At 49.9% G+C, this 27262-nt stretch overlaps 1 protein-coding gene across 2 annotated transcripts in view; it reads right to left on the bottom strand.

Annotated features, from left to right (window-relative positions):
* NR5A2 (nuclear receptor subfamily 5 group A member 2) overlaps positions 1-27262 on the bottom strand; it is a 116759-nt gene that overhangs the window by 31508 nt on the left and 57989 nt on the right. For both annotated transcript variants that reach the window (XM_040985412.1, XM_040985411.1), the window contains 2 exons: positions 18693-18812; positions 8954-9101 (listed from right to left, as the gene is read on the bottom strand). In XM_040985412.1, coding sequence (XP_040841346.1) covers positions 8954-9101; positions 18693-18812 — 268 coding nt within the window. The remainder of the gene's footprint in view (positions 1-8953; positions 9102-18692; positions 18813-27262) is intronic.

The raw sequence follows: 27262 nt of genomic DNA, 5'->3' as shown, positions 1-27262 counted from the left end.
TCCTTAGTACACAGTTCCTAAAGAGAACTATTGTCATCTCAGCCCGGATTTCAAAACAAAAACACAACTGATTAATTTGTCTGAAAGAATTCTATTCTAACAATTCCCTTGAAGCAAGGGAGACTTCCAGGATTTTAGCTCCAAAGACACAGCCTTTGCCATGAGAATCCCACATCTCAGACAGGCGTTTGTATCTCTCTTCCAGACTCCAGAGCGGAGGCACGAGCAGGTCCAGGACAGAACCACAATGTGTTCAGGCAACTCAAGTGAACCATAGGGCACTGACAATTGCAGGACAAAGGGTCTGCGAGCCTCCTGGGACAGAGCTCTCGGGGAGCAGGTGGGAGACCCAGGCTCCCCTGTTAGAGCCTGCTCATCTGAGCCCTGCGCCAACCTCGGACAACATGGTCTAGGATGTGATTTGGGTCCCACATGGGGATGGGTGGCAGAGGAGATGAAGCCATGTGCCTCGGCTTTGCCCAGGGTGATGACGGTGCCTTGGCTAGCAGATCAGAGGGTCTTTAACTAGGGCTCAGCAGTGAAAGCGGCAATGATGGCGACACGAGAAAGAGCTTTCCCTGGACTTTTCATCGCTAAAGGTGCTGTCCAAGAAGAGACATGGTCTGTATGACCCTCCCCAATGGAAGGAAGTGTCTTGAACATCACTTACTGCTACCAAGTGCCACCCACCCAGCCCTCACAACCAGGCCGTGGATCACGGCTCTGCTGTGCCCAGCGTGGCACAGCTGCCGGGCCACATCTGAATTCAAGCCTGCATGAGCTTCTCCCCCGTCCTCACTTCCTACTTCTGGTCTTATTCTTTCAGGTTAATGCTCTGAGACTTCCTTTCTGGTGTGGCAGAAGAGTGAAGACAGCAAGGCGGGGGCCAGGCAGCCTGGCGCTCTCAGCTCCCTGCATGGCCTCTGAGCATGGACACAGTCTCAGGTCACTGCTTCTGTTCAGGTTATGTGACATGGAGAGGGCAATGCTATTCACAAACAGCACTTTCTCCAAGTGCAGACACAGCCACTACTGAAAACGGTTAGTATGGTAAACTTGATATTCTGTAAATTTTACAATAATCAAAATTTTTAAAAATTGCAAAAAAAAAAAAAAGTGTGAGCAGGTATGAAGAAACCTCCTCAGAAGCCACAGACGCCACAGTCAGAATGCCTGGGTTCCAGCTGCTTGCTGATGTGGCCCACGAGGCTGTGTCCCTGCCACCCAGGTGGGAGACCTGGGTTGAGCTGGGAGCTCTCGGCTTCTGCCTGGCAAGCACTTGGGGCATCTGCCAGCAGGTTAGGCACCTTTCTAAGTTTCTCTGTACCTCTGCCTCAGAAGCAAATAAAGGAGCTGACAACATCTGCAGGTACCAACACTCGGTGCAGCTCACCATTTTCAATGACAACCAACAAGACTCTTACTTTCGAATCTGACCCTGGCCTGGCTCGGCCAGGGTCGGCCCATGTGGAATTTAACCCTCTTAACCAAACATGGCCGGGACTCGGGATGGGACCCATCAGATTTTATCAGTAAACTGGAATAAAGGTTTAACAACTGATTCAGATGTGACTCACTGATTGGCTCCATTCTGGAATAGACGTAGGCCCCGGGCTGTGCAGAGTGCGCCAATGTGCGAGCTCTGAACACACCGTGCTGGCTTCCTAACCCCTTCCGAGGCACTTCCGAGACAGCCACTTGGTGCCCTGCACCAGGCACAGCTAAGGCTGGCAGAGGAGGTAGCCTCGACTCACACATCAGTCTCCCCCTTGGCTCATCCCAGTCTACCTGACCACACAGCGGCTTTGCAAACAATCACCTCCCTGAGCAGTGACAGTTAGCAAAACGACATCAGTGCAAACACAGCCAAAACGTGATGAATATTTGGGAGTATAAGCTAATTCAGAAATATGCTCAAATAAATGCTATTTAGGCAATTACAGTCTTCTGCCAGCAGAGAACAAATGATCATCTCTTCTCCCACAGTTGTAAACACCTATTGATTACATTCCAACGTGGAACTCCAAAATGAGTTATATCCAGTCGTCACTAAACTGCTTTGCTCACTAAAAGGTGGGAAGAAAATACCCACACGACACCTATCATAGTGCATTTAATTAAGACAAGCATCAACTTTATGGGCCATTATTTGCTTCTGCCAAATCTCTCTGGTGTAAATATTGAACAGTGGCACCTCGTGAATGCTAATCAATCCTTTCTGAATTTCAAATGATTATATAAATTCCAGGAAACGTGAGTTGCCAGAGAGGCCCTCGGTGGCAGAGCTCCCAGCCACGCATTAGGATGAGCTCGGCGATTTGACAAGTGTCTAGCGAGTGTTTTTTCTGAATTAGAATATCACCAACGAAAAGGTCAACACGGAGCCAGAATGCTAATTGCCAGCAGTGCCCAGGGCTATTTCTTTGGCTCCTCTAACTTGAGGGGAACCACTGAACTTCCCACACCTGGGTGAGCCTGGGAGCCCAGTCGCCTGCAGCCCTGGGCTCCATGAACAAATCGGGGCGCAAGAGCGCCTTTAGATGTCACATGAAGGACAAGGCCGTGGGCAGTCGAAGCAGGAGCCAGCACCCCGCGGCACGAGGCAGCCCCCACCCCATCTTCATGGAGATGACATGGAAGAACTTTATTGACATGCAAACTGTCCTGCTTCAGAATGAAGTTCATGTTCATGTTTGCATATCAAAGGTCACACACGTTTGATTTCTGACCCGTTTGGGGCCCTCCTGAAGCAGTTACAAGTGCCCCAGGAGGGCGTCAGGAGGGCCCGCTCTGGTTTGGCTTTTGGACAGCGGCACAGCAGCTAGGTGGCAAACGCTGCCTTTGCTGTGTCACCCTCTGATTGGCAAGGGGGGAAACCCACTCATTGTGCTGCAGGGCCCAGGCACCGGGCTCCAGGCCCTCTGTGCGACTCGGAAGCCACTTTACTTCATCTCCACACTGCAGGAAGGCAAAGGGGGGGTTCACATCTCCCGGCTGTTTCTGTGCTTGGAATGGTGCTACCCACCCCCACAAACAGTAAGGGCCAAACAAACCCAGGAACGTGGACCTCCTCTGAAAAGCTGCCCTCCGCCCCATCCCAAGGCCCTGGCCGCAGATCTTTCCAGGGGTTCCCCAAGCAGAGGGAGCTCCAGGGCATCATGGCTCAGGAGGGCCATAGCAGGTGTCCTAGGCACATCAGGGCCATAGCAGCATGTCCTCCTGGCTGCCCCTGCACTGTGCCTCACGGGGCAGACGGGGGCTGGGTTTACACGGGTGCCTTTCCTTGGCCACACTGTAATGGCCAACTGTCTACCATTTGTGTGGGCCTCCACATCCCCTGACGTCAGCAGTTACTCTGGGATCATTTGTGCTCATTTCACACACACAGTCAAACAGCATTGCTCTCTATGCTGGCTTGACCTCAGTCTTTAAGAGGCCCTGGGTGGCAGTCTCCTTCTTGGCATCATGCTTACCAGCTGCCCTGCCCCTCACCAGGCTCCATTGCTGAAAGCCCAAGCAGACAGTGTACTGCTGTGAAGAGAAAAAGCACGTGCCAGATCTCTAAACGTCAGAGCAGAAGAAATACCGGTGAGATTCAGATTAAGGAAGCAAGTCCCCGTCATGTCAGAAACCACGCATTGTTGGATCTTTGGGGGTGGCCTTGTGGCATGGCTAGTTGGGCTCCTGCAACCCACATGTGAAGACCCAGGTCCTGGCTCCACGTGTCAGCCTGAGACCCGGCCAGGGTGAGGCAGTGGCGGAATTTCAAGAGTGAGCAGGTGGAAGGGAGCTCACTGTGTCTTTCAAACAAACAAGGATTTTTTTTTTTTTTAAAGAATCATAAAGTGCCAGGAGGGAATTATTTGAAGAGGACAGAACCTATGCACCTTACCGCTCTCTATGAGCTCACGGCATCTCTGGTACTCAGCACTGACCTGGAGACAAACACAGAGGCTGGCTTTCTGGCACAGCTGTGTAGGCCACTGCCTGCCACATGGGTGTCCTACATCACAGCACGTGTCCAGTCCTGGCTGCTCCTACTTCTGAGTCAGCTCCCTGCCAATGCACCTGCCAAGGCAGCAGAAGACAGCCCAAACTGTGGGCTCCTTCTGCCTCCATGTGACAGACCCAGAGTTCTTGGCTCCTGGCTTTGATTTGGTCCAGCCCCAACTGTCACAGCTATTTGGGGAATGAACCAGGAGATGGAAAATCTCTTTCTTTCCATTTCTCCCCCTGCCCTTCTTTCACAAAAATAAATAAATCCTTCAACAAAGAAACAAACCAAACTTTATTATATACTTAAAAGCCCCAGGAATCAAAAGTCCTATAGTTACTTAGACTATCCAATCAAGGTGGCACCTTTCATGTAAGGCAGTTCAGTGCTCTGCATACAGGTTGGTTTTTTCTGGTTCCCACTTGTGTGACACTGTCCTAACTCTCATTCTGCTTGTACAAATGGCATCTTAAAGAAGCACATGGGGATTTCAAAAGTTTCATGCAAAATTGTAATGAAAAGAAAGGGTTTCTTTAAAAAAAATTGTTTTTGAATCCCATGCCTGGAAGACATCTTCAAAAAGCTCACGGATAATGTACGCCACAAAACACACAGAACAGCGATAACTACCACGCGTGGATTTCAAACATTTTTGCACCAAAAGAAATTTACCTTTGCATGAATTCTGTTTTCCAATGACTTTTTGAAGCACCCCTGTGTGGAGCTCCAGATGGAGTTCCTGGGAAAGGCCTTGGGGTGACGGCTCGGTGAGGCAGAGCTGGCCTTCAGCTGAGCAGTTAAGGCATGTGTGGGATGCCCGGCTGGGAAGGCTGCTCTGGCTCCCGACCCAAGCTCCTTGCTGCTGCACTGCCCCCACTGGCCAGCACGATGGCTCAAGTCTCTCCATTCCTGCCACCCACACGGGAGACCTGGATTGAGGTCTGGTCCAGACCCAGCCAGGGAGGGCATCTGGGGAGGTAAGAGTGGACGAAAGGTCTGTACCACCCACATCAACTGCAAAAACAAAACCAAAGTCCCTTGATTCGCCTGTGTTCATCAGTAAAGAACACCTGGAGAGTGCTGACTCAGCACCAAGTGTTGTGTTGGAAACACGAAGCACACAGAAAACATACAGCACAATTCCAACTCCAGCCGGGGCTGCCATGCGCATCACTCAGTTCTACCCAAGCATCCTCACGCTGACATCGAAATCAGAGTTCAAGCTCAGAGATGAGAGGCAAGCACACAACCCTCTCCAAGAGTAACATGCTTTTCAACTCTGCTCTAACCCAAAAGCACACTGGAGGCGCCATGCCAGGGAAAATCTGAACTAGGAAAACACAATGTGTGGATTTCAAACACGTAACAAACATGTAAAAAAGATACTGTTTTCATCCCACACCTTGGCCCCAGTCCTGATGAAGTATCCTCAGACAGGAAATATTCTCCAAACGTAAGAGCACAGTTCTCAGCATGTAGAGAGCGGTCTCCGGGGGAAGCAGGAATAGCAGGTACCCAGCCTGATCTGCTGCCCCCTGACCCAGCACGGGAGCCCAGCAGTCTCCAGGCTGGGAAGAGGAGCTTGAGCCTGTAGGGACAGTCCTCAGGATGCCATAGCTCAGACTCAAGGGTGCCTCCCTGCTCTGCCTGTGTTCTCAAGAGGTCACGCTTGCGGGAGTCCCGTTCGTCTTTCCAACGCACCCTACCAGTGCGTGCATCCTCCTCTATGGGTTCTGTTCCTCTGCTGACGGATGACCAGGCTGTCATTTGCTGTCACCTCTGATTCCTTGTTAGAAGTGAGGGGTATTTACAAGCCTGACAGACACTGAAAAATCTGTTTTGACCTCTCTTGCGTCATCAAGTATGAATGGCCAACTTGGAATATTTCTTTTTCTGCCAAGTTTGTGATGGACACAGGTTACAGTATCTTATAGTTAGGCAACAAATTATGCTTATTCAATGGAATTTCAATACAGAGATTGCACCTCCAGGGTCTACATTTTTCTTTCTCTCACACACACACACCCCTTTTTGACCAGGTTAACTGCTATCTGCCCACAGGTACAACATGAGGGGTTAAAGACCGGATCACAGACGAGGGGAATTTTAGCTGTGTCTACTTGTAATATTAGTCCCACCACTCAGTTTCTCGTGGAACTTGGAGTATGCTGTAGTGAAGAAGACTTGAGGGGACAACAGGGGCTTCTGGAACCTGCTCCACCTCCAGCAGATGTTTTTATTCTGGCTCTACACTCAGAACTGAGTCCCATCCCAGACCACTCCCGCCAGCTCTTTCCCCGGCTCTGTGGCTCACAGGTGCCCTTCACCTGTCTTCCTCTGCTGTGCCATCTCACACATGGGTTTCCTGCCTTGCCCCGCCCATGTCAACTTCCCACAGTGCTACCTACCAAAAATGTAAATCAGGTGCATGTCACCCTTCCTGCCCCTAAGCACCATGCCAGCATTCCCTGATTGCCTCCAGAATGGCTCCTTCTGGTCGCCCCCTCCCCGGGGCCTGCGCACCCCTCTTCCCCTGACAGAGTAGTGGTTCAGTGAGTGTGGAATGTAGCCAAGGCTGTCGCCTGCTCGGCTAATGACCTGGCTCTGCCAGCGTCCCGGCGTGACTGTGGCTTCCTTGCAGCTGCATTCTACGATCAGTCCCCAGTGTCGCACTTGCTCCCTCTCACCATCCAGCCTCTACACCGGCTCTTCTCCTGCTTGCGATGATGGCACCTGCTTAGGAACACAGCCCAGTTTCTTTCACCAAATCTCTCTTCTGGAAAACTTTGCCATGCCATGGTCATCTTCTCTCAGTAGGCCTCTGGTCTCTGACCAGGCCACAATCTCCTTGTTTTTCTCAAAGATACTCAAGGCAGGGCTGGGATCACAGTATAAGCTGGCTGCAAATGGGCACAGGAGGCATCCAGCTTAAGGGTCAGGCTGGGCGCTAAATGATGTTCTATGATTTCCTCCTCATCACAGTAAGCCAGGTGTTTGGCCAGGTGTTTGGGCGATGGCCTGGGAAACTAAGAGTTGATATATAACTCAAAGAGATGCAAATTTAAAAAATATATTTAATCCATTGTTTCTTGCAGGGAAGGAAATTCACAATTTGAAAACTGCCTGCTTCTTTAAAACTTTGTGGCCCAAACCTACGCACCTCTGACCTGAAAGCCACACTTTCCCTCCTTTCTCCCCTAGCCAATAAACAGACCAGCTTGAATGGGCACTTAGGTTAGCCATTCACTGATGGCTCACAGCACTGAGTTGTTCAATGTGCACACTAAACAAGACAGCAGCCAAGTGACCAAGGTTGTGGTCAACGCACAGCCTAGCCAATGAGAAAGGTAATCTACAAGGTTCCAAGGTTGACCGCTATCAGGGTCTGCTCCTCTCCCACACAGAACTGACCAAGAACATGCTGACTCTGGATAAGGGCAAAGGAAAGATAAAGTGATGTAAACTCAAGTTGGCTCAAGGCTGATGTGTGCATCTTTGTTCCACTCATTTAAAATACCACTGAAGTGAGATGATTCGCTCTAAATAGTTGATGACTCGGATGCTGTACGATTTCTCACACACGCACAGCCACATCTTCCATTTAATGACTGATCAAATGTCCTGGTTGAAAAGACTTAAGATCTTGCCATAAACCAGGATAATTTGTGAGATCAGAGCAAGCAGGCCTGTGCCACTCTCCCTGGACTTTCCAAACACCATTTGTGGGTAAAAGATGCCGACTTACTTGCCTGGAACCCGCCTATTTGTTGTGGTCAATACAGAAACCACACAGGATCCAGCTCTGGCACGGGAAACCTTTGAACACTGCATTTCGGAAATTCTCTTGTCATTTCACATTTTCAGTAACATTTCTTTTGGCTGCGTTTATCACACTTTCCAAAATACAAAAACGCACTTGCTATTTTAAATGTTGACTACACGCGAAAACTTCACTCGGCTCTATTACTTGCAACCCCTCCTTTATTAGCAACAGTTGTGCCGTGCTGTCGGGAAGGATTTGAAAATGAAAGGACCAAATTTGGAGAGGAGGCACATCTGTTTCGCTTTGCAGTTTGCTTTATTGGTTTATTTCTCAGAATATGAGTTCACAACTATCTTATAACTGAAGACTAAAGAAAAAGCATATGTTGGTAAATCTGATTTCTTTTTTTTTCATTCAAGGGAGGTTGCCTTCATCAGCTGTCTGCCAAAAAGAAATAAAGGGACTTGGAGAAAAGTTTATTTAAGTTGGCTTTATGGTGCCAACATAATACAGAAATCAAGTACAGGACAGGCAGAAAAATCTGTTCCTTTGAAGTCAATAGGAATCCATCTCCTTAATCCTTTTTTTATTCCAAGCAGTGGTGATTTTTCTCCACTGCTCTTCGAGAACCTTGCCTAAGCTCAGTTATCGTTCTTCTCCAGAGCCTTCCATCTGTCCCCCTGACAAGTGTCATCTTTTATCCTTGCAGAGTGGTGTGTCTGGCTATAGAGACTGGAAAACTCTGGATACTAATTATTGTGCACATCCTAGAAGATTAAGAATGGCAGCAGGCGAAAGAAGAACTGAACCGTAGAGCACCCACTCAGATATGACCATGGCGGAGATGGCAAACAATGTGATACCGTCCAGCTTTGCCGAGCCAGCCCCATTTAGCTTCTTGCCATGGCCCTGGCTGACTGCTTCTCTGCTCATCTTGGACCAATGCCCCGAACACCAAGTAATACTCCACCTTCGACACCCCGAGCCTAGCTGCTAGTGGGCTACGAATCAGGTAGAAGTATACATATACATGACAATATACCCATGTTTCAACAGTTCATAATTTTCAAAAAGGAGCATTATCTAGGCAGGACAATCAAAACCGAAACCCTGTGCACGTGACTTGAAGACACTGAAAAGTTCAGCATCGGGCAGGACTCTCTGATTGCAGGTAGAATGAGCAAAGGACTTCTTACCTAAACTGAAGAGCACCAAGAATTTCAGACACACAAACTCCCGCTGGTCAAACTGTAGAGAACGCAGCTTCACCACCAGCTCCTGGGCGTGACTCATGAGGTTGTTGAGGGTGGCCCCTGCCTGCGATGCTATTATGGAGTAGTCCACCTGCAACACAGAACCACACTTTCAATGACTCTAGGACCACAAATGAAACCTGCATGTCACGTTCCTGAGTCGTGGGTAAAGCCATCAAGCTGAACACACTGCCAACAGAGCCAACTGTCCCCAATACTAGCTCGAGATGGTCAACTATAAATGTCATATGCTTATCCTGATAAAGTTAATCATTTCAAAGCTTGACAGGGAACAGACTTGGCTAGAAATTTCTTAGAAATTGATTTTTCTATCAGAAAATTTCATTATTTGATAAAAATGAAGTTTATAGAAAATGCATACTGTGGAATTACTGCATGCATTCCGCTTGGGGGTGGCAGGGAGGAGCGGACAGACATCACAAAGCTTATCCTTTTATTTCACTTTTTTTTCATGAAGTTTTTAAAACATCCTGTCATTGAAACAAGAATGTATTGTCTGTAAGCAGAGAGCTCAGAACAGTCCACGTGGACACAGCAGGTGAAGAAAATAAAGGCAGACACGTCCCTTTTGGCTCCAGGAAGCAGTATTTTGAAGTAATCGTGGGTCAGGGTTGCATTTGGGGGGCTGGTGTTGTGGCATGGCAGGTGCCAGTTCATGTCCTGGCTGCTCGGGACATGTCACTTTCGGTCCTGCCCACTGCTAACACATCTGGGAGAGCAACGGAGGCAGGACCAACTCCTAGAGTCCCTGAGGGCCACATGGGAGACCCAGGAGAGATGCCTGGCTCCTGGTTGTGCCCCAGCCCCTGTCGTTACAGCCATGTGGACAGCGGACCAGCAGAGAGAGGATCTCCTCAGCTGCTTATCTGCCTTCCAAGTAGACAAATTTATCTTTAAAAAACAAGAGTATATGCTTCCGGGTGACAAGAATCACCACTGAAGTGCTCTTTAGTCACGTTGCTTCATAAAAAGCAACGGGATAAACCTGCTTTTCTTTTAGCAGATAATTAACATCAAATAGACAGGAGTGATGCTATTTGTAACAAGACGAATTCCTTGACCTGGAAAACAAGAAAGAGGAGGCTTTTCCATTTAAAGAAAAAAAAAGTTATGCATCGGTCTTAGATAATTCCATTTCTAATAATAAGTGAAGATGTTGGACGGCTGTCGGGGTTAGGGTTGGCGTTGCCGTGGCAATCACAGGATAACGGCGCAACCCGTTTGGTACCTGGTGTTGTCTCATCCTTTTTTACTGGCGAGTGCTCAGGCAACCAGATACTCTTTCAGGGGCATTTAATATTTGCAGCAGCAGCAAATTTGTCTGGGAGGCAAGTCCTCATCTGCCACTCACCCAGAGCAGACTGTATTAAATTTTTATATTTATTGACATTTCATTACCATAATTGACTGCACTTGCTTCTCCAGGAGAAGGCGCGGGGCCGCCTCCTTCACGGGAGAACGAGTCCCTGGAGTGGAATTTGCAATTAAAAACAAGGCAGAATAGATTTTTTTTTATTGTGTAAATATGATGAGTTGAATTTTCAGCTTTAACTAGAGAATACTTGGGGGTACAGAAACCTTTTTCAAGAGTGAGGAAAATTATGAGTCCGTGATAAGACAGCCCCCAAAGGTGTCAATCAGTTTATGGAGAGCCAACTGTGCGTGAAAAAGCCACGGGGAAGTGCACTGGCACGAAGCTCTGTGCCGTGCTCACCCACGAAACCCAGCCCAGAGGGGTACTGCCAGCTCCTCTGGCTCCTGTGCCACATCGTGCACATGAAGGGATTGGTGCCTGAGCCTGGAGCTGGAAGAAGGAACAAGCCATGGAGCTCAGCCAAGGGCCCCCTGGAATCATGCCAGTTTTCTTCCAGGACAACTTTCTCCTCCCAGGCACTGCTTACTTACAGTGCCTGAGCGTCCATCCTTTAAAAAGTGTTCAAACTACTCCAGGTGGTTAACACAGGTCGAGTAGTCCCAACACAAAAACCCCAAATAGTCCAGAATCTGACATTTCATCATGCTCCAATCAGAATATGCCATCCTTGAGGTCATGGAATGGTTAAAAGGCAGGTGCACCAAAGACACTGCACAGTGGCTGGCATCCTGGTGTGTCAAACCTCTGCCTACTACACGGGCACCACATGAGTGCCTGTTCTGAGTCCTGGCTGCTCCATTTCCCGTCCAGCTTCCTGTTCATGGCCTGGGAAAGCAGCAGAGGATGGCTCAAATACTTGGGCCCCTGCCACCCACGTGGAAGGCCGTGCTGGTGGCTCTTGACATCAGCCTGGTCCAACCCTGGCCTTTGTGGTTGTTCAGGAGTGAACCAGCAGATGGAAGAATCTCTTTCTCTCCCCCTGTGGCTATACCTTTTTAATAAATAAGTCTTTTAAAATAAAACATTGCAAAAAATTACTTCCTATACAAAAACAAACCAGCTTCACATTTCCACCCAGGTCCCATCCCCAATGTACCTCATCATGTATCTGCAAATATTGCAAAAATCCAAAACACTTCTGGTACTACTAAGCATTTTGGTTAAGGGACACATAATCTGTAACACAGATTCTACATGTAGGCTAGCAGAAAGGCACGGTGGGGCAGTGGTGTTGGAAGAAGCTTGGACAAGAAAAAAACTCCAGGCCGATGCCACCACCCCTTACAAATGAAGGGCCACCAACAGGCCAGCCGGTTGGTGCCACATCTTTAGTAAAGCAGGTCGGCTGGATGTGGGTAACGATGTGCCCCCCTCTTCTGTGATAATCAAGTTGGGACAATGCCTGGTGCCAAGTGAACGTGCTGCCGCATCAACTCCAAGTATCCCTTCTTCACATCCTCACTGAGAGGCAGACAGACAGCTCCTGTCTGCTAGCTCCCTACCCACACACCTGCAACAGCTCAGGGGATGAAGTTGGGGTGGGAACGCAACCCATTCCCCAGTGCGGGGCAGGGACCCAACTTCTGGAGCCATCACTACCGCCTCCCGAGGAAGCTGGAAATGGGAAAGAGAGGCAGGAACTGAACCACACACTCCCGCATGGGATGCCAGCAGCCCAACTGCCCACCCTGCTGGAGCGCAACTCACCAGGGAGACCTCATATTTACTAGAGACACCTTGTATTATTTAATACAACTCACTAGGGAGACCTTAAGTCAGGCAGGCCATATAAATATTTAAATCAATGATATATTTAAACAAACAATATAAATAAATAACTAAATAAAGCACTAATAAGGTGATACTAATTTTTTGTTATTACTCAAGTGTTGATGCCCGTGTACTTTTTTTCCTTTTTCTTTTGAATTTTATGGTACAATTATGTTGATGCCTGTGCACTTCCAACAGGTCTCTAATCACAAGTTTAAATACTGAGAGTTCATCTGAAGATACAGTACACTATAATGGAAGGCAACTAAGTCATTCCATAGGACGAGGTCTTCAGCGAGACACCCCTGGTGAGCCGGACCTCGGGAAATCAATTGGCACACCAACAACTTTATAGCTATACATTTATTTACATGCTAATTTGAAAGCTCAAACATGCTTATTCAATGGGGGGCTCCGAGAGCATTTCTTTCAAGGATAATTTATCCGACTGCACGGCTACAGAGGGGAATGCGTGATTACTCCCTGAGCAGCACCCGGATCGGCAACTTCCTCCGATTTTACGACAAACATAATTATATTTTCATTGCTGACTGCAGGCCGTGCGCTCTTGCTGCAAGAGCAGCTGGCCTTGTCTGTTATGTACTTGGTAAAATGAATTTATGGCTCTCTTACATGTAATCTTCATGCAATTAAATCGGAGAGAGATACTGAAGAAATGCCCTATGCCAGGGGCCCCTATGGATAAATGTTCAACTCATCATGGGGGGAGAAACAGTTTAAACTAAATTGCTTTTAGTTCTGATGTCTTGTATATTGTAAGATGTCTGTCGTTTTAATACGGTCAAGAAAAATAATAAGTTGTTGGTAGATTTTTCCCTTAGGATAATGTCACAGTGGCTGTTAATTAGCCACAATATGCAAACAGTGAAACCCAACCCCCTTCAGAGGACTCCATTGTGTGTGTATGTTAGAGATACATGTGTTTACCCACACGTGTTAAAAGCACCCGGAAGAAAAAAGTTCTTGTTATAAGATGCTTAACAAAATGGACTTGCCAGCACTTAATATTACTGATCATCATTTCCATTCTAACAAGGTTATTTAATGGATACTTTCATAGATGCCTGATTAAAATGAATGAACACACATTATTAAAACCCAACTGTTGACTTTAGATTCCCAGGGATGGGGTAGAAAAAAAACTTGGCTGACCACTCAACTCTTCATTTCAATTCTAAGTCATGGCACCGTGCAGTGACCATCACTCCAGCTCTGGATGCACCAGAGCAGGGCTCGGTGCTTCCGACCGGGGCACCTGCCAGTCCTGGGCCTTGAGCACAGGTTGCAGTGTAAGCAGCAGTCCCCCGGATGCCTCCTCCTCTTAATTCAGTCTTGGTGCTGTTTTCCTTCACCGCCGAGTTAAAATCACCTCATTGTTGACAGTAAAGTATATTCAATAAGAAAAATCTAAGGCTGGGCAAGGGCCTTGCTTCCCTTGGCTTGTCCCTTGTGTGTGGATGCACAAAAATGCCTCAACGAAGATGGCGCACGCCTGTTCTTCAGGCTTCGTCTTGGGTCTGGAATGTGGCCCTACCACTGCGGACAGGGCGCATATAATCTCTCTCTTTGCTGATCCTCAAATCTCCAAGTACGTACTTCTAGCTATCCTCGAAGCTGTGGCTGGACCCCTGAGGCGAGCCCGGCCAGGGTGCCCCGGGAGGCTGCAGAGGGGATGTTCATCCAGCAAGTCCTCATCACTGCTCCCCCCGCTCTGGGAAGGTGTCCAGCCACAGTCTGGGCTCCCATTTGCAGGCAGAACACAGCCTCTCTCCCCAACGCGAAGGGGTTGCTTTGCAGAAGCTTGGCCACCTGGCGGCTCGGATGCCCACCCATCCCATCCCCCTTGCACTCCCTCTTCCCCACTTCTCTCGCACCTGGTCAGAGCCTGTGTGCCAGGGGTTACCTGGGACAGCACAGAGAGGGAGGCGGCAGCCCGGGCCCCCATCACTCAGCAGGTCAGTGAATTCTCTCGTTGCCATTGACTACAGTGCTGCGTGCGCATCACTGTTCTCACCCTCACACTTCCCCTTTCAGCAGAAACATGTTTCAGCTAAAGGGGAAACAAAAAAGTATGCCTGGCCAGTAGGTGAGAACCACAAGCTGTCTGGAGGGGAAGCCTGCCAGCTGCACCACGTCACCTGTCCTTCACAATACCGAAATACAAACCTTGATAAGATGCACTACACGTAGTTTCTATCTCCATCTGAAAGTTCACTTTCCAACAACCATGGGAGTAGGTCAGTGTGTCTGTGCGAGAGGCAACTCATTTTTATAGAGAAAAAAGGAAGAGGGCCTGGACTTGCGCAATAGCCTAGAGGCTAAAGTTCTCGCCTTGAACATGCCAGGATCCCACACTGGTGGCGGTTCTAATCCCTGCGGCCCTGCTTCCCATCCAACTCCCTGCTTGTAGCCTGGGAAAGCAGTCAAGGACAGCCCAAAACCTTGGGACCCTGCGCCCATGTGGGAGACCAGGAGGAGGCTCCCGGCACCTGGCTTCAGATCAGTTCAGCTCCAGCCACTGTGGCTGCTTGGAGAGTGAACCAGCAGATGGAAGATCTTCCTCTCTGGCTCTCCTCCTCTCTGTATATCTGACTTTGCAATAAAAATAAAAATAAATCTTAAAAAAAAAGAGAAAGAGAGAGAGAGCCTGGTGCTGCGGCATAGCCCACTAGGCCTCTGCCTGTGGCACCAGCATTCCATAAGGACGCTTCAGGTTGCAACCCTTCTGACCCAGCTCTCTGCTAATGTGCCTGGCAAAGCAGCAGAGGATGTCTCGAGACTTGGGTTCATGCACTCACATGGCCAACCCCCAGGACGCTCCTGGCTTTGGACTGGCTCAGCTCCGGCCACTGTGGCCATCCGATGAATAAGCCAGTGGATGAAATCTTCTCTTTCTCTATATGTAACTCTGCCTTTCAAATAAGTAAATCTTTTTAAAAAAGAAAACCACTTATTTAAGACCTACTTTTGTTCCCCAAAGATCAGAAGAAAACTCAACAGCAACAACAAAGGCTCATTTACAGAGGTGACATTAGGAGTGATTTTGTTTTAATTTTTAGCTGTCTTCATATAGTTTTGTAACAGTAATAATTACATTAAAATTGCTTTTGCATAATTCACGCAACATGTTTATAAAGCCATGTAAAAACAAAGAAACCTAGGAATGCTGTGTGTCTAGTTCCATACAAAGGGAGAGGAATCTGCTCTGGATGAAGTTCCACTGAGGCGGCCACGCAGAAAAGCACTCAGGACAGGCCCGCATGGCACACAGGGCAAGACATGAGCTCAGGCCCTGCTGGGCAGAATGCCGCCGTGCCACCTGGTGTGTGTGTTTCCAGCTGAAGCAACTCCTTCCTCTCTCCACCTAGTTTCTAATCTGCATATGGGGATAACAATGGCGTTTCCTGACATAGCTGCTAACCCTCTAACTGTCAAGCCGTGCGTTAGGCTGCCTGTGACGACTTCTAATTCTTACGTCGTCATGCACAGAGCTATGTCATGTAAACCTCGCTGCCCGGGGGGTATCAGCCCACTGTCCACCGGACAGTGATGAGGACGCTGGACCAAGAGGACATGCTCCGGGCGTCAGAGGCAGCAGGTGCAGGGTGGGCACTTGATCACAGGGTGATCTCTCTCTCTCACACACACACACACACACACACACACACCTGTCCCCCAAGTCCACACAAGACAGCAGACAGTTTCCACTAGTAAAAACACACCCCATCTATGGTCCAACTTTTTTCACCTAAACACAGTCCTTTCTTCTTTCATCAATCTTACCATCTTCCCACAATCTATCTTACCCCTCATACTTTTTATTACTGCTATTGCTGCTGTTTTTAACAAAAATCTACTCTCCCCATTCTTGTCCTCCAACAAGACTTTACCACTATTAAGAAAATTATTAATATTTAAAACTTAATAATCCAAAAACATTTCACTCATCCTCCTGGGCCACAGGGTAGGTAGTGGTCAGCAACAGCAAGAGGGGGAAATGGAAATCCACTGTTGGATCCAGGGTCCAGGGAGAGCTGGACGTGGGAAGAGGGGAGACACAGGCTGTGCGAGCATGCTGAGGCTGGTTACTCTGGCTCACCTATCTGAGGGAAGCAACGAGGTTAGAGACAGCACCACTCGACTGGGCAGTTAGAGGTTAGTACAACCAGCTAATGTCCATGCTGTGCCTCGGTTAGAGCAGGTGCAGGGGTGTGTTCGAGTCCGTCCTTGTGACTACAACCCCATCTCTTTCCCATCCGTTAGGGAAGTCAGGTGCTCTGCAGAAGTCTCCTTTGTAGGATTTTGGTTTTCACTCTTTGAAATCATGGGAAACCCAGGAGAATGCTGAAAATGCTTTGTCTACCCACGGAAGAAAATCCAAGCTCTTTTCCATAACTGCCATACATGAAGAGTATTTGATTATTCTATTTACATATTCAACATATTATCACGTTATGATAACATTAGGCTATTCATTTGGAATGCACGGGAAGAAACACACAGTGGGGGTAAGCGGGGTGGGTGGTGGGAGAAGCAGGAGCGCCAGGGTGCGGGGAAAGTCACTCTCGAGGCCTGGCTCATGGCGTAGCCTGCTAAGCCTCCACCTGAAATGCCCATCATCCCATATGGGTGCTGGCTTCTGTCCCAGCTATTCTACCTACTAAAACAGTGGGGGACAGTCCAAGGGCTTGAGCCCCTGACCCGTGTGTAGGAAGAAGATCCTGGCTTTGGACCAGCCCAGAGTTGGCCACTGTGGCCATGTAGAGAGCGAGCCAGCAGATGGAAGATACTTCTCTCTTTTCCTCTAATTCTGTCTTTCCAAAAAATTGTAAAAAAAAAAAAAAAAATCTAAAAAAAAGAATCTTTCCAGCAGGGAGTCTTCATTCAGCTCCAATGGCAAAATACAAGAACAGAGAAGCAACAATGGACACTGAAGACCTTGGTACCATTTATTCCTGGAGGATTCAGGGTTCTGAACATAAGAGAGGAAACAAATGCACTTCCTCAGTTTTTAAAGTAGGAATTCCCTTTACCAAGGGGCAGTGCTTGAAGTGGAAAGAAATGTGAGCTGGGGAGTATTTCTAAAAGGCAGAGAGGCTAATACTTTAAGAAGCTACGCACAAACCCATCCCACTCCTTAAACTCGGAAGGAAGTGAATTAATTTATGGGCTAGTCTCGTACTTCTAATGCAGCATCTCATTGGGGGGCGGGGGTAGGTGGGAGATACCAACGACTAGACCCTGCACGTGGGTCCGTGTCCTTCACAGGATGAAAATACTACACAAAAAGGGAAACGCACAGGAAGACAACCCCAAGGGGTTGCTCATTCAGAAAGCTCTTCTCTCAAGGGGTGCCAGGCACGGGGACCAGACACACATGGAAATGGCCGAATGGATCCAATGTGCAAAAACTCCTGAAATACTGCCTGCCTTTAATTTGATTGGAGAAATGTGATTTATTCACAATGGAGCAAATGATGTGGAGCCTGCCTTTCATTTCCAGGCGTGAGCCGCCGTGCTTTCACAGCACATAAACATTTATGGCTGCCAGCCGGAGACCACAGGGCCTGCGTGCTGCTGCTACCCGACACACAGAGAGGCCCCGGGCGCCCCACCCTGTCCAAGGCTCCCTGTGTTGGCTGTCGCCAGCCCTCGATGTAAGCAGCTAAAGAAACAGAAGGACTTGCCTGAGCCCTGGAGAGCGGGAGTTAGGTGCATGGGGCAGAATATTTCTTTTCCCCAAGACATCTGCAAGGCCGTCCCTCCTCTTTGAAGTCCCTGCATCTCCATTCTGTGCCACTCTGCCACAGGCCTTTGCTCTCTGGTTCCTCCTCTATTCAACAACACCTTGTCCTCCGACACAGCACGTTTCATCAGGATTCTGTCTACACCTGTTTCTCCTGCTATTACGTTAAGTTCCAAGAGGACAGGAATCGTTGCTTTGTTCACTACACTGATGCCACAGCCCCGCGACAGCGACGAGCACACAGCTTGATGCTCAGGAAGGACCAGTTAACCCAACAGGCATCTACCTTTTTTTCAATAACTGTCTCTAGAAAGCAGAAATACTGTGTGCCAACTATTTGAATCATATTTGCCATCTCAAGTCCCATCTTGAACCAGTGTCATTCCACAAGAGTGAGGATCCCACAGACTGGGACTGTACCATCTCCAAGCAATTGACAAACCAGCGTGGTAGGTTGGGACAGAAGCTCAAGGGCAAACACATGTGTATCAGTCACCCATGGGAGCGCTGGGGAGCTAGCTGCTGCCTGGTTCCCTGGGAAGGAAGCCTTCTGTTCCATCCGGCTTTCACAAGCTTAACTGCAGTCATCCGAGTGCAGACACGTGCATCGAGTCATCATCGCTAAAAGATCCGCAGCCAGCCCCTTGCCTTTCAGAGCACAAGAGCTCTTCTGATCCAGTGAAGTCCCTGCCATTCTGAGCATGCTTAATAAAAGGACACTTTCCCCCGGCCCCGGTCTCCCCACTCACTTGTTGCCCGGTAACCAGGAAGATGGAGCCTTCCTTGCCATGCACCACTTGCCGATAAATGTGGTCCAGGATGAGCAGCTCACTCCAACAGTTCTGCAGCAGCTTCATCTGGTCGTCAACCTGCGGACAGAGCACGGGACAGGAGACTGACACGGCTGTTCACGGCCTCTCGCTTCTGCGCAGGTTTCCCTGCACGGGAATTCCCTGTGTAAACAAGGCACAGGTGCTCACAAACCCCACCCCTCTTCCTTTACAATCCCTTTCCTTTGGCAGAGACCTTCTAGGCCACAGAGAAATACTTACAACAAATGAACTGCGAGAAGGGACTCTGTTCACCTGCTCTGGGAGGCGCTAACAGAACCACCCGAATTTGTCTGCAGGAGGTACAGACGCCCAGATTTGGACTATGACACGTGTTTATGTACACTTTATGTAGTTCACCTACCTCAGTTTCCCCATCAGAATGTTCACTGGATCAAAAGTAGAGCTCCCTTATACAGGGCTGCCACGAAAACGGGAGCGAAAAGTGCCATCCCTACGAGGCCTTCTATCTGTGCCCCCCGGCCTCCAGGGAACCGTCTTCTTGGATGACGAAAATGCCCGGTTCTCATGTTCAGTTCACACACCCAGAGTCTAAAGTCGAAGGGGAGATGGAGCCTTTGCCATGGCCCCTTGGGACACTTTACAATGAAACTAGCCTCAACGTTCAGTGTGTCCCGATCTCGTGGCCCTGTTTGTGGACCTACTGCACTGTGCATTTATTAAAAAAAAAAAAAAAAGAAAGACACCTGACATTTCTGTTGAGTGATATTTTAAAGAGTTTTAATGCATGATTTTAGACGAGATTCACAGGGCATACATCTCAAGTTGCAGACCCTGACAGCCAACTATCAGAGCAGAACGTGGGGTTCTCAGAAAGAATTCACGCACATGCCTGAGAATTTTTTTTTCTCCCTTTCACATCCAGATTCACCTCTAAATCATATCAACAAGTCCAAGAATTTGCTAAACAAAATCAATTCGCTGTCACAAACTTGACTTTAACAAATCCCCAGGGACTTTGGCTAGTGGCCACAGACACATCTGTGGTCTACGTACGGCTCTTCATTCCTTAGGGGGCCAGGAAGGCATGACCTGTGGTCAGGAGAGTTCTCAACCGAGACTCAACTTTACACTGAACCCTGGAGCCTCGCGTTCTCACCTGCAGCATACCCGCACAAGGGTGGGCCGCGAGGACAAACGTGCGGATGAGAACACCACACGCAAAGGGAAGAACAAGGCATAAATGAAGAACCCTAATGCAGGAGCCTTCTCTCCCGAGGATGTGTGCTTCTCGGAGGGGAAAAGGCCAACTACAGAGCTTCAAGGGTAACCAGCCCATAGAACAACGCTATACTGTCCTATAGAGTACAGCTCCATCAACCATCCCAACCGACCAGAAGATGCTCATGTGCTGAGTGAACAGCCTGCCTGTTAGTTCATGGGTGTACATGCCAAGGCCTGAGATGTGAAGGGACGTCCAAGAGTTCATGGAAAAGTACAAGATGACCCTGATCTTTTGATTTAAAAGGCATAGTAAATGTTTTTGCAAAACTGGCATCCTATACACCGGAGAGCTGGTTCCAGTCCTGGCCACTCTCCTGCTAACGCCCGGCTGGCACTCCAGGCTCCTGGCTTCAGCTTGCTGGCCCAGTTGTGACCATGGTGACCATCTAGGGAGTGAGCCTGCAGATGGAACAGCTCTGTCTCCTCCTGTTACTCAGCCTTTTAGATAAATAAAATGTGTTGGTTTACTTGAGTATGAGCGAGAGAGAACTTTGCAGCTGCTGGCTCACTTCCCAAATGGCCACAACCAGGTCAGGAACTCCACCTGGGTCTTCCACTTGAGTGGCAGTTACTCAAGTCCTTGGGCCATCTTCTGCTGCTTTCTCAGGCACATTCACAGGGGGCTGGATTGGAAATGGCGCAGCAGGGACTTGAACTGGTGCTTTCCTGAGAAGCAGGAGGCAGCTTAACTTGCAGTGCTACAACATCAGCCCTGCACAGTTGTTTTTTAACATTACCATCTTTCTTCCACACTCTGAAGGAGCCTCATGGGTGATGGCTGTCCCTGCCTTGGTGGCAACCTCTCCCGTGGGGAAGAACATGGCAGAACTGACAGCGAGAGGTTGGGCTCCTCTGCCCAGATGCAGGGTGCCGGACCATTTTCCAAGTCTGGGTCTGGGCACCGGCAGATGAAGCTCAATACAGACACACTGTGTAAACAGTTGACCAGGGAACAGTGGCCTGACCCCTGGCAACACGCATGTCATTGCACCCAATGTGCATTCAGATTCCTGGAATCGTCCCTTTCAGGTGCCAAGTGGAGATTGCACAACACATGCCCTTTGCTCTTCTGGGCCTCAGCTCACTCTCACACAGCATCGGCACCTCCTTTCAGACTCAGCCTAAGACAGCAGCCTAGCTCTACTGTGTCCGATGGAGAGCTTCAGTTACTAACCTAGGACTCTCCTCGGGGAAGCCCCAAACGCTGCACCTTTCAGATGGTGCGCCTGGAAACAACTGTCCATTGGGTCACAGCGTCAGGATTCTAGATCATCAGAACAGGGGGGCGGGACTCTGCAAAGTCCACCTGTGGATCCTCAATGGCGACCCGAACTTACGGATCTACTTATGCAGCAACAAAATCAACACGTCCCGTCCCGTTGTGCTGAGAGAAACGAATGAGCTCAGACTACCTGCTAGCCTGAAGCAGTGAAGAGAGTGAGGTGTCCATCAAGACTGAGGTGTCTATACTGGGCCAGTGCTGCAGTACAGCACATAAGCTACCACCTGCAGCACTGGCATCCCACAGGGTGCTGCCAGTTCAAGCCCCAGCTGCTCCCCTTCCATTCTAACTCCCTGCCAAAGCACCTGGGAAAGCTCTGAAGGGTGTCCCAAATGTTTGGGCCACTGCACCTACTTGGGAAAACCAGAAAAAGCTCCTGGCTCCTGGCCATTTGGGGTGTGAACCAGTGGATGGAAGACTTCTCTCTGCGTCTCTCCGTAACTCTGCCTTTCAAATCAGTCGATCTCCAGAAACAGCAGAGCAGCATGCTTTTGGGCAACATCTTACTTAGACAGCGTCATTGCACCGATGAGCCCCTGTCCTTCACAGAGAAGGAAACAGAAGCAGAGATGGTAACCAGGTGACTGGACCTTTCCTAGCCACCCGTAGGGATGCGCAGGGCACCTGCACCTGAGCAGCCCCCAGCTGCCCTGCTGCTTTAGACACTGGAGGAATGCGGCCCAAGAACTTGAGAGATGCCATGTGCAACTTCCACATCCCCCATTGTGGCAGCCGCTGGCTTTGGGTTCCTCCCGCCTCTGCCTTCCATCTCACTTCCAGCTGATGGACACCCTGGGAGGAAGCGAGTGAAGGCTTGGGCCCCTGGGTCCCTGCCACTGTCATGGAGGACCAGACCGAGTTCCAGGCTTGGGACTTCAGCACGCTGTGGACATTCGGGGAGTGAATCAGAAAAAGGAAATGCCCCTGCCTCCCTTCCAGGGAAAATAAATACATAAATGCCAATTGATTTAGTCTTTAAAACAAAAGGGAAAGGAACGGGCAGGAATAAGTGAGATTCAGGTTCGCCTACTCATATCTCCCCTCACTAGTTCTTCCCACTGTGAGACCACACGGCTCACGTGGCTGCCTCACCCCTGTGCCCGCCAGGACCTCCCATCTCCTCCCTACTCACCGCGCGCCGGAAGTGTTCTGCGCACTGGAAGTGTTCTCTGTGGTCCCTCCCTGAGGAAGCTGGCAGGACAACGGATCACCTCCCGTCATGCCTGGCAGCCAAGTGGCTCTCACAGGACTTTCATGTCATGTAAGATCACCACACGGCCTCCACCCTGTCATCTTCTGTGGGTCTCTGGGAGCTGCTCTGTGCCCCTGCCAAGCATGCAGCTCCTTCATGTTCACAGAATCAGCGACAACCTTTCCGCCACAGCGAACGCACCAGGAACCAGCTCCCAAAACCTCGGGCAAGACATTTTGACTGATAGCAATTGGAACACCCCCCTCCGGAGCCATCAGTTCCTTGTTTTAATGCTCTCCGAGGAGGTTTTTCGCACCAACATGCCATCTCATTATATTCCATAATTGATTATGTGATATTTTATGTGATCTTGCAATTGGTGAGTGGGCAAACTCCACAGTGGTTGCTAGGGAACAAGATTCTACGCAGCTCTGTGGACACAAGAATGGGGTAGACGACACACACGTGGTGCCGAGCGTCTGCATGTACTGGGAAGAACTTTCTCCTTCTGCAAACAGAAATTATAAGGTGAGGGGTGGGGGAAGGGCAAGAAAATGATCCTCTTTTGGAGTCCACTTTCCAGGTATGGATGCTGTCAGTGGACAATTTAAGATATCACCTAGATAGCCTGGCTGGGGATGTAAGCTAGTATGCAAGTGCCAGCATGGTCTGGGGTGGAGTTGACAACGCCACGCTGAGTCTTCCCGAGCTAGCAGCTGTAATGAAGGGAAAGTCTTATCTCCGAGCCTGGTTACTCAGGGAAACCATCCTGATATCCCAGAGGAGCGTATACAGGGATACACGTCCCATTCTGTTACCAAGCACAACTTCCCACACCCCAGGAATGTTAATCATCAGAAGCATATGCTTTCTCACAGGAAGAGTCAGGTGGACAAACAATGAGAAGAAAAATGGGCTGACGACTCTCTCCAGGCCACTTCCTCCCCAGCGCACTTCTGCACCCCTCCCCTGTCCCTTGAACAGCTCAGCAGCTGATCTGTCCCTTCCCCTTCCCTCTCCGCAGAGGCTATGGGACACAGATCCCACATACCACTGTGGGGCTCAGCCTTCAGTAGGACACATCTAAGAAAGCCTTCTAGAAGGATGGACTGGTGGTTTAAAGTGGGTGGAGCCACATCTCTTACTTCTGACTTTGGTGTGTGAAGGCTGGGGGAATGCGGAGACCAAGGCAAAGGAGGAGAGAGGCGGAGGGCGTACCTGCAGGTGCACAGGCAGCTCGGAGTGTGGAGCCCTCCTGCTCCTGGAAGAGGCCGCCCAGACTCAGAGCAGCAGCTCAGTCCCCGCCCCACAGAATCACGCAGGGACCCCCTACCTCACCCCACACAGTATCTCTTTTCTGTTTCTTTTTGATTTTTTTTAAATGCATAGATTCCTAGAGAACCCTGTAAAAACAGTTCCTGGAGATTCTTGAGAAACACTGCCCATCTTTGGGGGTTCCCCTCACCCTATTTTCTGGCAAAAAAAGAAATAAAATATCCGTGGAGTTGATTCTCCACTTCTTTGGGTGACAGTGATGACCTGTACATGGCAGCCTAAAGCGGGGAGGGGCAAATCAGACCGCAGCAGACCCCGGCTGGCTCAGCCAGTATGGGGGGGTGGGGGAGCCTGCTCTGGGCGGGGCAGACACAGGACCCGCATGGAGTACTTATCTGTTCTCATCAAGCACCCTGAGGCTTATCTGCAATCTTGATGACAACCTGCTACAAAGTCCAAAAAAAAAAAAAAAAAAAAAAAAGGATTTCACATTAGCAATGATTAAACGGGCTCTAAAAACAAGACCATGCAAGATGGTGGCAGCCAACGACTCTGGGTCCATCATGTCGCTGCCCAGCGGATTGACAGCCACCACTTCTGGTCCCTTCTGATACCTGGAAGTCATTCCAGTGCCCTTCTAGTTGGGCTGCTGTTTTTCCACAACGCTTTGCCAGGAACTGAGCTATTCTGGCCCCTTCTCGTGCCTCCGGTGCGGTGAACAAAGGCTCTTTCTCCCCTGGGATCCGAGCTCTGTCTGCGAGGAGGAAGCGGGGTTTACTAACTCGGTGAACTCTGCCTCTGCTTTTCCACTCACACCAACCCCTTCTAGGAGTTGCCCTCACTTCGCCTCACATCTGTGCCTCTCCCACCTGCGCCCCATCACTCCCACAGGCGTGAGGCTCAGCCATGGTGACCACGCTGTCGCTTGGCACAAGAACCCTTTTGAGAAGTCCTCCACCGATGCAGAGCTCCCCCACCCAGGCTGCCTGTGTGCGGCTTCCAGCCTGGGGTGATGGGAAGCCAGTGACACTCGCTCTGCTCACTCCTGCGTGCCACACAAGTACGTTTCTGATGCGGGCCACGGAACAGCTCTTCCTCAAACACCCTTTCCTACACGCCCTCTCTCGCATCCATCCTTCTGTGGTATCCTGCTCATGACTTCTTACTTCCACCACGAGGAAACAATTGACTGGCATTCCACGTGCACCAGCTCAATTAGCATCTTTACAGTCACTCAACCAAACAGGACTTCCCAGTGAGCCCTGGGACATGAAAAGTTCACGCCCTGCCTGGAGCAACGGAGTGGAGTATCGCTGTTCCTTCCTAGAACATTCATCAAGCCCCTGAGAAACCCTTCTGGAATGCTGCCTCCCTCAGGAAGTCCTCCCTGACTTTCATGTAGCCTTGCCACCTTTGGTAACAGGTAAACTACATTACTGACTGGTGTTCTTCAAATATCTTGGAGTAGGGATTCAAAATGTGGGAACCAAGAACCTTCTTGGGGGCCAGATGGTGGAAAATGTTCAGGCGGGATGGGACCGTCCGCTGCAAGCACAGCTCCCGGCCTTTGTCTGTGGGGAGGCAGGGTCCTCCTCGGTCCTGTCGCTTCCGTAGCTGTCAGCACGCGAAGGAGCCAGAAAACCAGGCCAGCACTGCACTTCTTCCACAGCTCTCCTGCACGGATTCAGCACCGGAAGTCAGGGGCTCTCGGCCTCAGGGATCCCCTAAGGGAACCTCCGGGAAGGGCTGAGCAGTGGGCAGCTGCCGGAACAGGCTCAGCGAGCCACCGGAAGTGCTTTGCGCGAGAGACCTCTCTGTAAAACCTACTGTATTTCTTGCCAAGTCCCACAGCCCCCAGTGTAGACCCCACTCGCTCAGAACCCTGATGTTCTCAGTGTACCTCACTTTGCAGGGACGCTGAGTATCCAGCACCTTGCTACATCAGGACAGGCTAATGCCACATATTAAATGCCAACATTGTTTAGATAAATGTGATAATACATTTAGATGAATGGGGGGGGTCAAACAGGAGTTTTCACTCAACACTCCTGCTCCGACTCACCAGTTACCACATAAAAGTGCCAGGGGTCACGCTGAAGTGGGCACTGGCTGGCACACAGAGCCTGCTTGCTTGTGCCTTAGGGAGTCTCTCACACCCCACTGCTGCAGGTTGAACACGCATGGGGCAAAGGAACAGGAAGAGAAGAGGGTCTGTGCCCCGTTAGGAGGCTTGCCATGTCCCCGCACGTCCAGGGAGCCGCCAGCAGTGCAAGGCGGTGGCTGGTTTGTAGGGGGAGGGTCCGTGAGGCTGCAAGGGACCCAGGAATTGCCAGCCCTAGATTTTGTGAGACTGCCATGAAAGAGGGTGGTTTGTAGAAGGACCTGGTTAACTTGGAGGTCCTTCAGCTTGTCTGATTACAAGTAGATGCCCAATCAACCACAAGGCACACGCTGATGAGGGCAGGGGCCACGGAGACTGGGCTGTGTGGAAGCTCCTGGCGTCCCAGGAGCTTCCACACAGGTGGAACGTGACAGGTTCTCACAAGGAGAGCGAGGCGGGAGTGGCAGCAGCCAGGACAGAATGCTGACACAGCCTTGGTTCTTTCAAAAAAAAATATATATGTATATATCGACAAGCTATTAAAGGATAGACTAAGTTGCTACATCAAGATGCTTATGCAAATAATAGCTTCCTCACTTGATCCTGGGCCCCTTCTCCTGGTCCTGGCCCCTGGAGGGTACCTGCCCGGTCTCTGGGTTTTCCCAGGAGGACCCCTGCGGCTGAGGTCCGCTCAGCTCCCACAGGGTCCCTACAGTAGGTACAGAATGTGACACTGTGTGTTCATTCTCTTCATTCCTTTGGTGTAGGGCAATATGAAGAGCCAAGAGAATGAGGCACCAGACCACACCCTTCTCACCACCCGCCTTGTTCCAAAGGTGATTCATGAGCCTACTCGGAAACGCCAAGGATGTGTGTTTTCTAGGCCCAGTCAGGAGAGCAGCACCCCGGAAGGAAGGAAAGGCATGGCATTGGAGATCAGAGTCCCAGGGCTCTATCGCACTCACTCGCCAGGTAGCTTTTGGGCGCAGAACTTCAACTCCATAAAACTCAGCCAAGTGCCCAGCTTGTAGCCTCACACAGCAGACACCCAGTTAAACCAAAGTAAGCGAAAGGTGGCAAGGAAGGGGCTAAAGAAAGTACGATGGAAAACAAAGCATCAGATGAGGGAGGTTCATGTATGGGGTCAACAGGGTAAGGTGGGGTAAGCCAGGCCATGGGGGGACTAGTTCAAGTCCCGGCTGCTCCTCTTCCAATTCAGCTCCCTGCTAATGTGCCTGGGAAAACAATGGAAGAGGGACCAAGTGCTTGGGCCCCTGTACCCACATGGCAGACTCCGATGATGTTCCAGGCTGCTGGGGCAGGCCTGGTCAAGCCCCAGCTGTTCTGATTACTTGGGGAGTAAATAGTGGATGGAAGATCTCTCTCTCTCTCTC

Source organism: Ochotona curzoniae, unplaced genomic scaffold, assembly GCF_017591425.1.
Source record: "Ochotona curzoniae isolate NIBS_2020 unplaced genomic scaffold, NIBS_Ocur_1.0 contig_430, whole genome shotgun sequence".
Taxonomy (NCBI): domain Eukaryota; kingdom Metazoa; phylum Chordata; class Mammalia; order Lagomorpha; family Ochotonidae; genus Ochotona; species Ochotona curzoniae.
Note: the sequence above shows the minus strand (reverse complement) of the source record. Positions and strands in the feature narration are given on the sequence as shown.